The 16451-nt window shown below is 38.6% G+C and overlaps 1 protein-coding gene across 2 annotated transcripts in view; it reads left to right on the forward strand.

Annotated features, from left to right (window-relative positions):
• THSD4 (thrombospondin type 1 domain containing 4) overlaps nucleotides 1-16451 on the forward strand; it is a 2294989-nt gene that overhangs the window by 1916266 nt on the left and 362272 nt on the right. For both annotated transcript variants that reach the window (XM_086958405.1, XM_086958406.1), the window contains one exon: nucleotides 8205-8409. In XM_086958405.1, the coding sequence (XP_086814531.1) occupies nucleotides 8205-8409 (205 nt within the window). The remainder of the gene's footprint in view (nucleotides 1-8204; nucleotides 8410-16451) is intronic.

Here is a 16451-nt window from a genome sequence, read left to right on the forward strand (position 1 = left end):
GAGGGATCCTGAGCAGGCTTGTACAAAAGTGGAAGGACTTTGTTTTTCCATATCCAATCTCTCATGCTAAAACAATGCTAGTGGTCTTCATGGTAACATTTTTCGAGTAAACAGGTAACACTGTGTGAGGTCTGAACAACACCTGCCATTTCTAACCTGTATGGGGTTGAAGCACTAATCTGGATAGGCAAAAGCATGCGAAAAATAGTTTTGAGAGAAGCAGGAGTTGGAGCCCCAGCAATGAGCCCTTCATCAGTGAACCAGAGGGCATAGAGGAGAGAGAAGAATTCTGCAAAAGCATGGAGTAGCAGATAAAACAATGGAGTAGCTATCTCCAGTATTCTCGACTAGTGTATCTTGGCCCCCTATGTTGGCTTTATCGGGGTTCCCTCTAAAACTAGCCGCCACTGGTATGGGCTCTATGCAGGGATTTGTATTAGTATCTGAGGCTGAAAACTCTCTGAATATGTTCAGGGTGGAAAACCCAAAGGCCATTATCTACCCTTAATATACCAACACCAGTAAAAATTTGGCAATTGTGACACCTAGTGTAGCTGACGAGGGGGAGAGTGGTTGATAAATCTTTAGCCATTATTCACAAAAAGTTGTAAACAAACATTGGAAGACCTTGATAGTCATTCAGGGATTTCAGGATGCAGGTGGAGTATCATCAAGCACCCAGCTGCAAAGTTGGAACCAGCTTCTATGGAGAGCTGAGCATAGGTCCAATGGGGGAAATGGGAGTAGGGAAAGTTCCAGCTGTACTCCCTCAAGCCATAGGTGTATCAGGACCCAAGAGATTAGTCCAAGAAGAGCCACCTCAAAGTTTCTAGGAGGTGGAGTATGCTAATACTAATGCCAACTGTGCTATCTAGTTATAGCCAACCCTCGATGCATCAGGTCCAGCAGTTCTTGGAAAGTAAACTGGCTGAGATTCGAGAATGCAAAAATTGGCCGTCCCAAGAAATTGCTACAGTTCATCAAAGGCTAGATAACATCGAGGGTATTGTACAACAAACTCTGGAACAAAATAAAGAGCTTGAGCAATGAGTGTCAGGCATGAAGGACCACTCTTCGATTTGGGACAGTGATATTGCTACTCTTCGTAAGAAAATACAGGCCTCACAATTGAAAATGGATGGAATGGTGAACTATGCGAGACAATGTAATCTGCGCTTCACAGTGATTCCAGAGGATAAATATTGTATAAACGGCCAGAGTAACCCCTTGTTATATAAGTAAACAATGATTTAAGAACATATACATGACAATCCACTGGAAGACCTTACCATAATGAGGGCGCATAGTGTTCCAGCACAACGTTCAGTTAGGGCCAAATACCCAAGGACAATGACTGCAAATATTTCAGATTTCATATAAGAGAAGTCATTCTAAGTAAGGCAATTCAGAAAAATGATATTTTTCTTGCTGATGGTTTAAGAGTGAAAGTATATTCTAATATGCACTCTATGCCCATTGTACTTTTATATATTAGCACTTTTTCTACAGACCCGAATTGGGTCATCATGTTACAGTAGCACTTTAGGCTCGGCTTATAGACTGAAAACAGTGTTTCGTAGGTTTATAAGCTGTGTCAGGGTTTTCGCTAAGCACATTGCATTTGCACATTGTAGGTAGGGGGACTTATGCTGCTGGGTAGTTATCACATCTATATACCCGAACCGGGTTTCTCTGTTATAAGGTTCTTATCTATCTAAACAGTAAAGGCTTATGGTTTGGGGTACAAATGAAAGCACTGATGGGTATCAATTAGCCTGCGGGGGTTAAACGTTTTGGCTATGCCAAACTAATTTGTCAAGTATGAGTCACTTTGTCACACAAGCACTTTTATCCTAGATGCTAGCAATTTGTTTTTGTTTCTGTGGTGTTGAGAAGAGACATCTGAACATTATAGAGAGGGTAGAAGCAAAAGCGTCTGGGTAGATGCCAGGCCAAAGCACCAGAATTTTGGGTGGGCTGAAGAAGAGAGTTAAGGGCCATTCCCCTTTTCGGATGGGGCATAGGTGGGTGGTTGGAAGGGGAGCGATGGGAAGCAGGGATATGTAGTTAAAGAAGAGCAAGACAAGAGTAGGTTTGGAATGGGAAAGGTATAAGAGCATGAAGAGAAGGGCAGAGGTGGTAATTGTGGTAATCATGGAAAGCAGGTGTACGGACCAAGTCCAGGAAACAAAGGGCAGTAAGGTTATATCAAGGGGAAATAATAACACGCCCACACTTTTGTTGCCAAGGAAATATTCACAAGCGTACTTTGCTTCGCCCAATATGGCAGTTCAGGGAGTTTGCGTTATGTTTTTGAGTATGTTGGATGGTGAGGTAAGATAGGTGATCTTTTATAAACTAGGGCACATAAGCAGAGGGTGCAGAAGATAGAAATTTTACAAAACACAGTAGAACGTGTTAGGAATTAACTCAACTCTGTGATCTCAAGAGATTGTGGGGAGAAGGCATTACAGCAAGTATTGGTGAGAGCGAAAGACCAACTAAGAAACTTTTTTATTCTAGAAGATATTACAGGGAATAATGAATTCCATCAGAAAATGTATGGAGAAAGCAAGCACGTAAGCAAATATCTAGCATCATCTCCTAAAACACAAAAAAATAGGCAAATAATAACACAAATGAGACACTGTACTACTGCAAATATGGTGGAAGATAAAGACATTTTAAGCAAACTTAAAGCAGAAGTTCAGGTAATAGACCCACAGGATTTAGTATGTTACTCTGGCGCATTCCAGTTACCACAAATTACTAGGGCCAATGTGGAAGTTTTGAATAAGGCCATTGAGCCTATACCACTGGCGGAAACATTAATAGGTATGGCTAGTGCAAAGGCTAGCAGGCATGATGGTACTCCTGTTGAAGTATATAATATGTTTTCAGCTGTTCTTTCCCCATTTTTAATATTTATGTTTAGCCAAATTATGGTTGGGATCCCTATCTCCAAAAGATTCAAGGAGTCAGTTGTGATTAGTATTCTCAAAAAAGACAAAGGGGCATATATATGAAATTTCCTTTTTCCGAGTCCTTAATAGCGATGTATTGCGAAGAGCTATTATGGACTCGCAAAATGCTATGTATGTAGGAAACGCAATTATAATTGCGATTCCTACATATTCCTTAATCGCGAATCACGAATCGCAAATTTCGAGTCGCAATTAGGCCCATAGGAATGAATGGGAAGATATTCGCAATTTGCAAGTACCCATTAGGCACTTGCAAATTGCAAATGCAAATTCAAGGGTGCAAGGTTGTCAAAAGGACACCCTGTAGCAACCCTGAAATATGTATGTGTGCACAAGCGACGCACATACATGCCCTTAGTGCATGTATTCTGCGCCACATGGAACTTTGAAAAATGCTTAAAAAGAGCATATTTCAAAGAAATCGCAAATTACCACCAACCTGAAGTTGGTGGTAATTTGAGATTTCTTAAGCCAAAATCGCACAACTTGGGTGCTTCCTACATTGCATTTAAGGAATCGCAATTTGGCAAAAAAACAAGCTCGGGTAAAACTCTCTACCATTCAACTAGGCACGGAGTAGGGGCGGCTAGTATTACCACACTTTCCAACATATTATCGGGCCTCTTTGGTTAGTTATTTAATATTATTAGCAGCAATATCATCAAAGTATGATCATTTTATTCTAAATCGTATGCTAGAGCAAAGTGCAATTAATTTACCAGTTGTTCTACGGTCAACAAAACTATCTGAGAAAACAAGGTATAAGATCATAACGACAATAGTATCACGCAGCGAACTATTTTGTAAAGCATATAATAATGTACCAGCATGCCATGCACATACTTCTCTCCAAGACTGTGGGGTTTGGAGCTTAGAGATTTCACAAGGGGTCTTGCAGACTTGGAGTGACCTAGGTTTTCTGAAGCTAGGTGAATTTTTTAAACTTACAAACTTGATAATGTGGGAATCGATATTACAGAAATTTGGCAGCCAAAATTCAACTCTTTGGTTTAATTTTAACCAAATAACCAGTTTCCATAAACATAATTAAACGATGATTAGTGAATCAGCAAGAACAATAATAAGGTGGAACACCAATAAGAAATTGTGTTGAATAGGAAACTGGTACCGCTTGCCACTCAAGAGTGGTAATAGTAAACGTATTGAGGAGCTGCTTCCAAATTATTTGCAAGAATTGGGCTGCAGACTTAATAATTAAGAATGGAACATATTGGGCGAGACTGTCACAAAGCCTTTAGAGCATCAAACTTTAAGAGAATGGCTTTTCTATCTAGATTGTTGGCATACTACACACCTCAAAGACTTCATAAAGTTTTTAGAGATTATTAGTCATTGTATGTCAATGGCTATCCTTCCATCAACGTTGTTGGTTTTATTTGACTTCTCGGATATAGAACTCCAGCTAACCAAAAATCTGCAATATTTTATTTGTATTGCAATAGCGGTAGCCAGGTCCTTGGTGATGCAGAATTGAAAATCATCAATGGTCCCGACGATAAGTCATTGGCTTACTAATTTGTCCCAGACCTGTCTGTTTGAGGAGGCATTTGCAAAGGGGGTAGGGGCACTGTGTAGATTTAAGGCTACGTGGAAGGACTACTCCTCCGTTTCTTTCTCAATGTAAGATAAAGTATGGTAATTTCCTGCTCTCGGTGGTAGAGGGTAATGCTGCGTTATATATTTTAGTGCTGGTTTTATGCACATTTATTGTCATTGTTTTTAATTGTATAATTGCACTAAGAGGCAAAAAAACAAAAACAGCAACGGCGGACCTCCTATGCCACACCTCGTACCAGTTCCTATGTGTGGCGGCGCTGTGCAACCAACCCCTATGCCAGCCCTTGACTGGCGTCGCTGTGCTCCAGATCAGAGATTCCTGAACCAAGTGGAGGTGCGCAGCTCAAAAAGTCCCTGGAATAGGAGGAAGACAGATGGAACGTTTCCAGACAGAGAGCTTGACAGGAACTCTGAGTACTTAGTCAATATACTTATTGAGCCACGATGCAATACACTTGGTCTGAATGAAATTCACCGTCTTGGGATAACGCAATGATGACTAGATGATACTGTAAATGATACTCTCCAATTTGAGCCTTACCTCATTGTCGCCATATTGATCTGATACGTCTTCCAACCCTGGAGTAGCTTGGGTATCATTACAGCTACCCTCTGATCTTAGACTTGGGTCTCACCTTCGCCATATCGACTTGACTCGTCTTCCAACCCTGGAGGGGCCTGGGTGATCACTACAGCTACCTCCAGACCATTGACTTATGCTGGTGGGTGCAACTTATTATGGTTGGATCCCTTTCTTTTCTTGAGTTGCGGATTGGAAATTCCCTTCTATCCTAATCAGGATCAATTAGGAACATATTGTTCTTTGTGAACGGCGATCATTTTTAAACAACAAGCTCTTTCAACTTTTGCAGATATCCTAGGTTTTTGAAGGCTAAATGGGGTGGCAGAGCCTTTTCCACTGCAGCACCTAATTTGTGAAATTCCCTCCCTTTAGAGCTCTCAGGGCAGCCTTCTCTTCTGTTTCGCAAGGCCTTAGAACCTGGCTTTTCTCTGAGACATGTCTGTAAGTTTGCCCCTATTGTCCCTGTGTTGGCTGTACCGTTCCAGTGCCTTGATGCCCTTGGGCTATGTTCGCGCTTTATAAGACCACATTCATTCATTCTACGATCTGTGCCTTTACGTATGATACTTTGTTTGCCCTGAAGAAGTTCCCTATATGGGAATGAAACCCGTTGGCTAAAATTAATGTTTTTTAAGAGAAATATTTTCAAACAAAGAAGTGACTTTTCTACCTACACTGGCCTGTTGGACTTTTTGAACTGTGCCGCCCCACTTGGTTTAAGAATTGCACTAAGAGGTTCTATAAAAAAATGAAAAGAGAATATTATGGATACTGCTATTATGTGCAAAATGCGTTTAGGGTATTTGAATGAATTAGAAGGTTATTTTTTGAGAATTGTTTATATCTTCCTTGGACATGAATTTGTATTAGTAATGTATGAACTATTGTATTGCCTGTCTCTTTTTCTAGCTCAAATAAAAAATAAAGATAAGTACACCTTGTGTAGATCTGTGTGGCTTAATTATTCAGAGTAACGCGAACAAATAAAAAGTGATATGATTAAAGCATATTAATCATGTGCAGTTGCTGTTGTAGGAATTGTGAATTTACCTCGTTCAGAATACCTTCTCCGAGACTATTCGAAAAAGGATGTGAAAGTGAGGGTGCACACTGTTCTCCACATGTTCTTTTATTGTTGACCTCAGTTGTATGTTTTGTGATTTCTTTTCCTCTGTTCCACTTTTGTCATTTTGCTGTTTTATAGTTTGCTTTTAATTTTTAAATATATTTAATACTTAGGATGGCATGTTTTTATAGGGAGTGTGCAATGTTAAAGAATTCAAGCCCTCTTGAACCTAAATAGTTATTTCAGGCTTTTAACTGTTTCTCATTCTTTTAATTTCTCTTGTGCAATGTTCGAAATGAAATGTAAATAGTCACACTTTTGTGAAAATAAAACTATAAATGCACTGTTGGTTGTTTCAAGTGCTAAATAGATGAAAAAGTAAATTCCATGAGACATTGCTTTGATAGTTTTGAATGTAGAATTTGACAATATTGTATTTAGAAATAGCCAAGTAATGCATTGCTTTATTTAGCTGTGGCTTTTCCTAAGTTCTCACATAGCAGAAATATTTTCAGAAATGTATCTGTCCAACTTTCCAAGGTGTTTGTTACACAATATAGTAATTGAGGAGACATGTTAAATGTCCTTATTATGCCTTCATTTGTCGCTGTTAAGGAAGTGTCAGACAAAATTGAATTCAGTAGACTTGAAAACGTTACATACTAATCAAATAATAATTTAAAAAACCTAATTTCAGCGTAGTCATTCCCAAGTTTTGAGTGTTCCTCACTCAGTGATAATTAGTCTTAATTAGCTGATGTCTAATTGTATCTGTCTTCTTGGTCCGAATGGTATATTTCGCATGTCTATCACTTTAATTCAGACAGCATGTAATAACGTTTTGCAGGAGTTCTTTTAAAAAATATTGTATACATTACATTTTTATTAAATAACAAGGCATTGTATATATTTAAACGTTACCTATGGTTGGACCCGGTTCATAAAATTGCATGCACCTAAATAACAAATAAGAATAATGGAAGGACTAATTGACTATCATATTTCACAGAATAGGTGTTGGTTGAATATATAGAACCCAGAGGTAGGGTGCCATTTCCACAATCCAAATGTAAGTTTAGTAGTGGATTTGCTGGCATTTCAAAAAGGTTCTACCTGAAAAGGTAGATGAACAGAACACCCAAAAACATACAGGTTTGTGTCTATGCATTTAGCCCTGTCAGATAGTTTCCTACCTTGAAAATGATCACACATTTAATATTGCCTTGAGCATATATACATGTGTTTCTGGGCTGTGAATTGGGATGGTGTAACTCCACATGTACTGGAGATGTAAGACAAATATTTCTTCACATGGTAAATAATTACTAAATGAAAAACAAGAAAATATAAATTTAAGTATGTGGTATTTTTTGCCACGTGGAAAATCTATGTGAGTAACAGTTTACATGCGATCATTCCTTGAAATGCCTTACTGTCAATATAAATGCTGATGTAATCCTACAGAGACGACCTGTAACACATCACAAATACATGTAACAAAAGTATTGTTGCATTTGGAAAACATATGCGATTTTCATAATTCACTTGTATGCGACAAGGCTTCATGAAGTCACATTCGAATAATAAAAAGAACACTGCATTCAAAATTAAATCATGATAAGAGCCATATATTTGACAACCTAGTACATTCATGTGACCCTTCTTGACTGATTCCAAAGATACACAGAGATAGGCTGAATGCGAAAAATGCTGTTGTAGTTTTCCTTTCAAGAGGTCATAATAATGTAGCCAATAAATAGTCATTGCTGACCCTTGAATGAATTGATGGCCATCTGTCTTACACTTGATAGTGACAAGAGTCTTTCCTCCAAGTGGTTGTACTAGCCATGCTTATTTTCTGTGCAGTGTTACTCACATAAAGTGCACGTTCATTGTTAACTTTGTTTCATTCATATTGCTTGCATCTTCTTTGATAAGTTATATTATATATCAAAACACTCTAGATGACTTATGTAATATGTTCTTTTTCCAGGGTATTGGATGTGATGAATATCTCGGGTCTGAGAAGGTTGTGGATAAGTGTGGAATCTGTGGTGGAGATAACACAGGCTGCAAAGTCATATCTGGAGTATTCAAGCATACTCTGACAAATGTTGGCTACCACAAAGTTGTTGAAATTCCTGAAGGGGCAACTAAAATCAATATCACTGAGATGACAAAAAGCAACAACTATTTGGGTGAGTTCTATCATGCTTGACAGGGAAAATATATTTCACATCTTGCATCATTTTAGTATTCACATTTGATAGCAGTTGTTTCATGATGTTAAATTAGATCATTAAGATGCTCACTCTAGTTGTAATGTTTGTCTTTTAGTAACCTCAAGGGCTCCTAAGGTATGTTAGTGAATCTATGGAAATGAAACTGTTAGCAACGATGAGTTAATGAAAGCCATATTGTTAAAGGGTATGCTCACTTTAGCATAGTTTTTTTTAAAAGAAGGAAATCTGGGAGATTTGTAGGTTTGTAATTCATAAGTGGTAGGAGAATAATCTCTTGTAAGTAGGGTTGAGCAGAACTCGCTAAGTTTGACTCCACTGATTTCTGGGGAGTTAACTAAAAACTCCATGAGGTTTTGTGAGCAACGGAATTACGGTCCATCGCCCTGCTTGTGCTGATTTTTAGCACCAGTATCTTGTCTTGCACTGTAAAATCTGAGTGAATGGCCCTTCGCAGCGTGCCATAGGGTGCTGCTTTTTTCTGCTCGAACTGCAGCTTTGGCAATGCAAGCACCAATTTTCTCAATACAAGCGGTAGCAACCTGCTGTGAACTCACAAGTTGAAAGTCTTGTGTAGCGCAGAGTAGGCAAAACTCCATGAACTCCACTGGCTGAGCGGAGTTTACTGTCCACCCTTACTTATAAGTATGTCTACATTAATTTCTCCATTATTTGCTTTATGCTCCATTACAGTACTCAAAGGATTAAGAAATAGGTCACAAAGATATACAATTAACTTTATAATTAGCGTCAAAGGGCGAATTATTTTCCAACTGTTTCTCTTTGTGAAAAATGTCAGAAAAGTCTTAAAAGATTATTATTGACATGGGTCGCATGTTATCCCTTATTAGGACTTTGACATTTAATTCCAGCACTGAAAGGTATTCTTAAAGAACTGCATTGGGGCGACCATTAAACTGATAATTTCAAGGAACTGTATGACAACCAGAAATATCATAATTCCTTTTCAGACTGCCAAAAGATCATACTCATATGTGCACAGCACAGCCAAAGCACTGTTTTATTCTGACATAAGCAAGCAAGTATTCTACAATTGCTGAATTGTGATACTGATCAATACTGAAAATAGTGGAGTGAAAAATATGTTGTCGACAGCACTGGGTAAGCAAATTGGACACCTGTAAATGGAATAAATATAGAGCAACTAAATTCCACCGGCATTATAATTAGCTCTCTGTAGTCGTATTGCTTACAGTGTAGCTTATTTACAAACCTTAATTATATCTCATGCCTCCGAAGAAATATTTGAAGTAAAATGCCCCAAAAGGGCCAGTCGACATTCTGTAGTTTTGACCTTCTTCGTTCCTGCACCTTTCAGTTACATTTTGTGTTGGAAACCTGTTCAGCAGAAGAGAAGATAATAGTCATCCAAGAAGTATTAGAAGAATTCAAAAGTAGACCTTAAACCTGTCATCTATCACAAACAAAGAAAGCTGAATTCCTCAGTGAGTACAGTCTTTGACCCTATGTTTAGCTACATCCATGTGTGAAATAGCAGTCCTGCAGTTTCTTTTAATATGATGTTTGGCTTCTTTTGAGTGTCAACTCTTTTCATACCATATACCCTTTAAGATCATTCACATAACTGCACCTGGGGCTCATGGCTTTCGCCAAGCCAGGAGAAATTCAGTATGTCTGAGGACATGTATTCAAATACAGGTCTGTATCGGTGAGTGAGTGGGTACTTGAGTACATATATAGATGTGCGAATGAGTAATTAAGTGGTTTTGTGGATGAGTGGATGTGTAAGTGGCTATATGATTGAGTGAGTAGCTATGATAGTAGCTGTATGAGTAGATGAGTAGCTGTTTGAGTGATTGTATGGGTGAGTGGGAGGTTGTGTGAGTGACTTTGTTGGGGGTGTGAGTGGGTATGTAAGTGGTTGTATGGATATGTAAGGGGATGTGTGAGTGGCTGTAAGGTCGTGTGAGTGGGTTTTGAGTGGTTTTATGGGTGTGTGAGAGGCTGCTTGGGTCTGTGAGTGGGTATGTGAGTGGTTGTGTGCATGTGTGAGTGGGTGGATGAGAGGTTGAATGGGAATATTAGTGGGCATGTGAGTGGCTCTGTGGATGATGTCATCAGTAATGCCATTTTGAGATGTCATCAGTAATGTCATCAGTAATATCACTGTGATGTAATATGTGAGGTCATAAGCAGTACATTGCAGGGTTGAACGTTATAGTTAGCTGAGGTAACTATAACTGCTGAATTTCTATGTTTTTATTAGAAATTAAGTCTGAGCCTAACTAAAACTTGCCTGTAACCTTAGGTTTTTCATTGAAAATGTAAGTTTTTCTAAGCCTATTTCCTAAATATTACGTCCCTATAATTGTTGATTTTTTAAGTGAATTTTGAAATTCTATTTCCTATCTATAACGTACCTGTAACTGTTGTTTCTTTCTGTGAATTTCTATGGTTTTTTAATGCTATTTCCTAATTATAATGTTCCTGCAACCTTGTTGTGTGAGAGTGTGTGTGAGTGGTTGTATGGATGTGTAAGTAGGTGTGTGAGTGCCTGAGTGTGTGTGTCAGCGGGTACATTTCTCAGTGGGTCTGTGAGTAGGAGAGTGTGTCTGTGAGTGGCTGCATGAGTGTATAAGTGGGTCTATCAGTGGGTGCATGGTAAAAAAGTAAGGAAGCACATAGGAGCAGGTCCTCATGCCAGCTCCCCCTGTGAGGGTCCACCTGTCCAGCTCGCCTGCAGTCCGCTAACCTCTGCTGCCTTCGGTTTTTTGCCTCCTCTGCTCATTTTCTGCTTGTTTTTCAGCCTCATCTCTGCTCGCTCCTGCTCTCTATTTTTCCTCTTCTGCTCTTTCTGCCCGTTATTTTGCCACTTTCTCCTAATTTCTGACCTGTATTCTGCCCCTTTCTTCTCGCTCCTTACCTTTAACCTGGTGGTGGTCATCCCCAGAGCCTGGGGGTCCGCATGGCCCCTTATTTATTTCATTTCTAGCCATGGAGAGGTGGTATCAGGCCCCTGCATTAAATTTAACATAAACCCTGGGGAGGTGGTGGTCCCTGGGGCATGAAATTACACATGGAGGTGGGGCCTAATTAAAACCAAACACAGGAGATGCGCTTGTTTTTTTTTTTCAATTTTGCAGTGAATTTGCAAATCTATCTGCAATGTTATGCTAAAATAGAAAAAAATATGTTTTAACCCCCAGCACGGTCCCTGTGGGACCATACCACAACATCTGGGGTGGCAGGGTACTGCTACCCTGATCCCTTTTTATTTTAAACATTTTTTGTAGGACTCGGCTGAAACCATTTCCCAAAATGGCTGCCAATAACTTCCTGATTGAAGTGTTGGCAGCCAATCAGATTTCAGCAAGGTGACTGTCGGATCCACGGAGGATTTGCGCCAATTGATATACAAATTCAGGTTTTGATTAACATCTTCAAAACTACTGAACAAATTTACACCAAATCACAAAATGCGTACTGTTGGGACCAAGACCAACCTTTCTGCCAAATTTGGTGTAATTCCTACCAGCAGTCCGGGCTATAGTCTTGTTTGAAATGCCTACAGGAATTAACATGGGGAAAATGCATTTTGGGACCCCCATTTTTCTCGGATCACCCCAAAACTTTCCAGACATCAGCTGGAGTAGCAGTCAAATTTCTGTCGAATATGTTGTGAAGATTCATCTAAGGGCACTAAAGATATGGGCAAGTCTATTTATATATGTATGTGTGTGTGTGTACATATATATACTTAGCGCCAAGACACCTGCGGGTATTCGTGCACTGTATAAATTCCATTAACATTAACATTAACCTATTATACATATATGCAATGTTCAATTTTGTCATAAAGGCGGTTTCCTAATGGAAATAGTGTGGACAGGAAGTAAAATCAAAACTGAGCACCAGTTATAAGACATAGCTGGGAAATGCAGACTAAAATTTGCAAACCATGCAATATATGAAACATGCAAATACAGACTTGGTTTCTGCTGAGCGCAATACAGAGTCTATTGCACAAATGGCCCCTATTCACAAAGGCATTTAAACCTGCAGTACTCGGTTGTGTACTTTTTGGGGATATTCAATCATATGCAGTTAGACAATATGCAAGCTGTACTTTTTAATAATAGGGATCAGGTCGTTTCAGTGCTGATATTCAAACACATGTAACAGTACATAAAAGAGTACTCCTGTAATATTTGTACGGCACTCACAAATGCTTTTCCGAATCGTCTCAAAACTACTTAAATCTGGGAGTCAGAAGGTACAATGTAAATAACGTGGTGTTCCTCTGATTCCATGCGAGGTAATGTCATTATGAACATACCTAACAACTACAGGAATTTTTTTTTTCAAGATAGGATGTGAAATAAGAAGAGTAGAGATCCAGATTACAGATCGAACTATTTGTCATTCCAGGAAGTATTGCATATGAGAGAATTGCTTAGTGGACAAACTTAAATGTGTATTAAATTAACTATATTTTATATAATTTATTAATCTATTTAATGTAACGTAATCCAATTGATGAACAGTTAAAAATAGATATCCAAGCATCTGAACAATTCTAAAAACTCTCAGAAAAAGAGTTTCCTATAGAAGGAGATCGAAATGTAGCAAGCAAAAATCGCGATCACAAATGCCGAAATTTGCAGAGTTTCTGCGTTTGCGATCGCAATTTTGCTTTGTGGTATGTATGAGGCAAATCTGCGTGAAAAATAGGGAATTGCAAAATTTGCGATTCCTTATTTTGCAATTGCATTTAAGGATTCGCAAATTTTGCGATTCCCTAAATCCAATGTAAGAAGCACCAAAGTTTTTTCAAAGTGCAATGTGAAGCACATACATGCCCTTAGGGCATGTATGTTCGCCACATGTACACCCATGCTTATTTCAGGGGTTCAACAGGGTGTCCTTTTTACATCCTTGCACCCTTGGAATTGTATTCTCAATTTGTGATTCACTAATTGCGAAACGCAAATCGCAATTTGAGATTCCCGATTAAGGAATATGTAGGATTCGCAAAATTTCAGTCCTCTAGTTTAAGGTTTCAGCTACATAAAACTCTATGTCTCTTATATTATATCCCACAAAGAATATCAAAATCGTCTCAAAATAGCCCATCAAATGATCATTCGAAATATCCCAAATGCGATCTAATGGCGGCTGACTTAGAACATATGTTTTTTTTATGCCCGGCATTGTCTGAGTTCTGGCCTGGATTCGAAAACATTCTTAATCAGAAACAGATTATTCTTTCTCCCTTCTCAGTGAGCACGGTTTTATTAGATATACAATCATTAAACTGTCCGTATAAAGATCTAATCACTATTTTATTTTTGTATGCCAGATTGACTATTGCTAGGGCTTGGATTTCTTTAAAACTACCGCACATTATGAAATGGTGGACTCTGGTTAATGAAATTTACACCATGGAGTTAGCATTAGCTAAAATAAAGGGAGTGCGATCAATGATGAAAATGGATAAAATCTGGGTAATCTTTTTATAACCATGCTGTAACATCTCCTCTGTGCTTGATGAATGTTAAGGCTTATCGATTGTGAAGGCTGCAAATTTATTTACTTTATCAAGTTTAATATAAATTTATGACTGATTGAATTCCTTTGATCCGGCAAAAATGGTATCCTTGTATGGAGTTGTTATCATTCTATTGTTTCACTTTAAATGCTTCTTAAACGATTTTTCTGGTTGTTTTCCCGTGCTGTCAATAAAAATATATAAAAAAAAAAGAAAGAAAGTCAACCAGAAAAACATAGATGGGAAATTGGTAAGAGAGACACGAAAAACTGTTCAAGCTAAAGCAATTAACAAAAAACACTTGATGAATTGAAAAACTTATTTGATTTCTGTATATAATGTTTGTATAAAAGAAATAATTTTATGTGTGAAAAAACAAATGATTCGCAAAATTTATTGCAAATCCTACATACATAGCATTTTGCAATTCTCATATAGCGATTTGCAAAAAATCGCTATTTGAGAATCGCAAATGCGGATTTTGATACATATGGCCCAGAATTCAATAATACTTTTGGTGTCATAGCAAAGAATAATGAACATCTATGGTGCAGTATGTGCAAGCAACAACCTCACCTGGCACTACTCATTCTATGTGTGCTTTTTAAGCATGCTCCCTTCTCTGTCACTACGACACCTTCCAGGAATGAGTGCACCTGTCAAATCAGTGCTTTTTCTTATTTATTGATCAGTGATAATACTCAGGGCCGGCTTTAGAGCGTTGCAGCCGATACAGGGCACTGACCTCAGGGGGAGTGCTGTGTTTAAAAAAACACCTGCTGCAGAGTTTACTTGTGCTTCTGGCTTCAAACAGCAATAATATGTGACGATAAATCATGTTTTCAATGTTTCTGCTAGAGAGAGAGATTGGAGATCTGTTTAGTGGCAATTTTGGCTTGCCATAAAGTAGCACAGAAGGTTAATATGCCTGCTGCAAAGAACAGATCTGTATTTTATGCGGATAACTGAGTGGAATATTTAAGCCAGCCTCTACCAGCGCTCTAAAACAAATGAACTGTGTTTGAGAAAGGGGCTATGGAGAGATCAGGGGCACCTTTGCCATGGTGTTAGTGAGGGAATCTGGGGAAGAGGTCATATGGTAGGGTGGGCGCCCAAAAATATTGTTGCACCAGGCATCACCAGCGCTAAAGCCAACCCTGATAATATTCCTCGTCATCATCATTTAGGTTTACATGTGTTTCGGACAGGGTAGGTCAGCAGTAATTTTTTTTAAATCACAGGTTTGTGGTGAACCGGTGTGAGAGAATTGGGCAGGCATCTGCAACGTGGCGCCATCTTGGAGTCTCCTCCTTGTATTTTCCTGTCTGGATTGTGCTGAACAATATGTGCACTGTATCGAATTAACGTACAAAGTTAAGAAACTGCCTTGTGGTGTTGAGAGATGGTCTTCTGAATTTGTGCCAAGGTGAACACATCACAGGTCTGGAAAGGTTTTAGATCCAGAGACTGCAGTGCACAATTTGTTTGGTTCAAGAGGAGACATTTTAAACACTGGGTAGACTTTGCTATCCAAACATCAGACCAAGGTAAATGTATTATAAGATCCATGCACATGAAAGATGGCACAGTTCGAATACAAAAATGCAGAGCTGTGTGTTCTTTTAAACAACAATAGTCTGGTATTCCAGTAGAAAACCTGTTCAAAATACAGTTTGTCGTGTTTACAAATGCAAGACGTTAGCCAAGTATTCGAAATATTTGTTTGGAAAAAGAAACATCGAACTGAATAAAGGTAATGTAGGCAGGTTGAGCATTTAAACAGAGGTTAACGCATCTGTGTTTGCATTTGACATTTCATACAAAACCATCTGCTCATGGAAAGTTCACAGCAGGTATTGTTTAATATTTTTGGTTGTATACAGATGGCCAAAATCAACCAGCACCTCCACTCTCTAAAAAACATTAACATTGCATTGCATAGAGAAACATTTGTGTGTTGCTTGTAAAACCGATTTATTTTATGTTCTGGATTACTTTTTGTAAAATATTTCTTGGTTGCATGTCTGTCTTTTCAGAAAAATTACTGTACATGCAAAATGGAGCTCAGAGAATGTTTTGTGCAAGACACGCTTTTCAACAAGGGAAGCAGACCATTGATTCATGGGCTGCAACAAACGAACATTTATTAAAAGTGTCCTAGTGGGAAGTCCTAAAGGTTGTTTTTTCCAGACTTGACAAATTTCAATGGAAGTCTTTGCTGCAACTGTGTGGCGGCTAATTGTTTTCCTCTGGTAGTTCTGTGTGAAAATGCTGAGAATGGATTCGTATTTAACACTAACCAAAACATTGTTTTGTAAAGGATTTACCTCTCATAAAACACTAAGGGCCTGATGTACAACCCTTTTTTGCAGCCGCAAACAGAAGATCGCACCGTTTGCGGCCACAAAGACAAATCCAAGCATCAACAAATGTTATTTTGTGAGTCACTGTCTTGCAAAATTGCATTTGT

Source organism: Lissotriton vulgaris, chromosome 2_1, assembly GCF_964263255.1.
Source record: "Lissotriton vulgaris chromosome 2_1, aLisVul1.2, whole genome shotgun sequence".
Classification (NCBI taxonomy): domain Eukaryota; kingdom Metazoa; phylum Chordata; class Amphibia; order Caudata; family Salamandridae; genus Lissotriton; species Lissotriton vulgaris.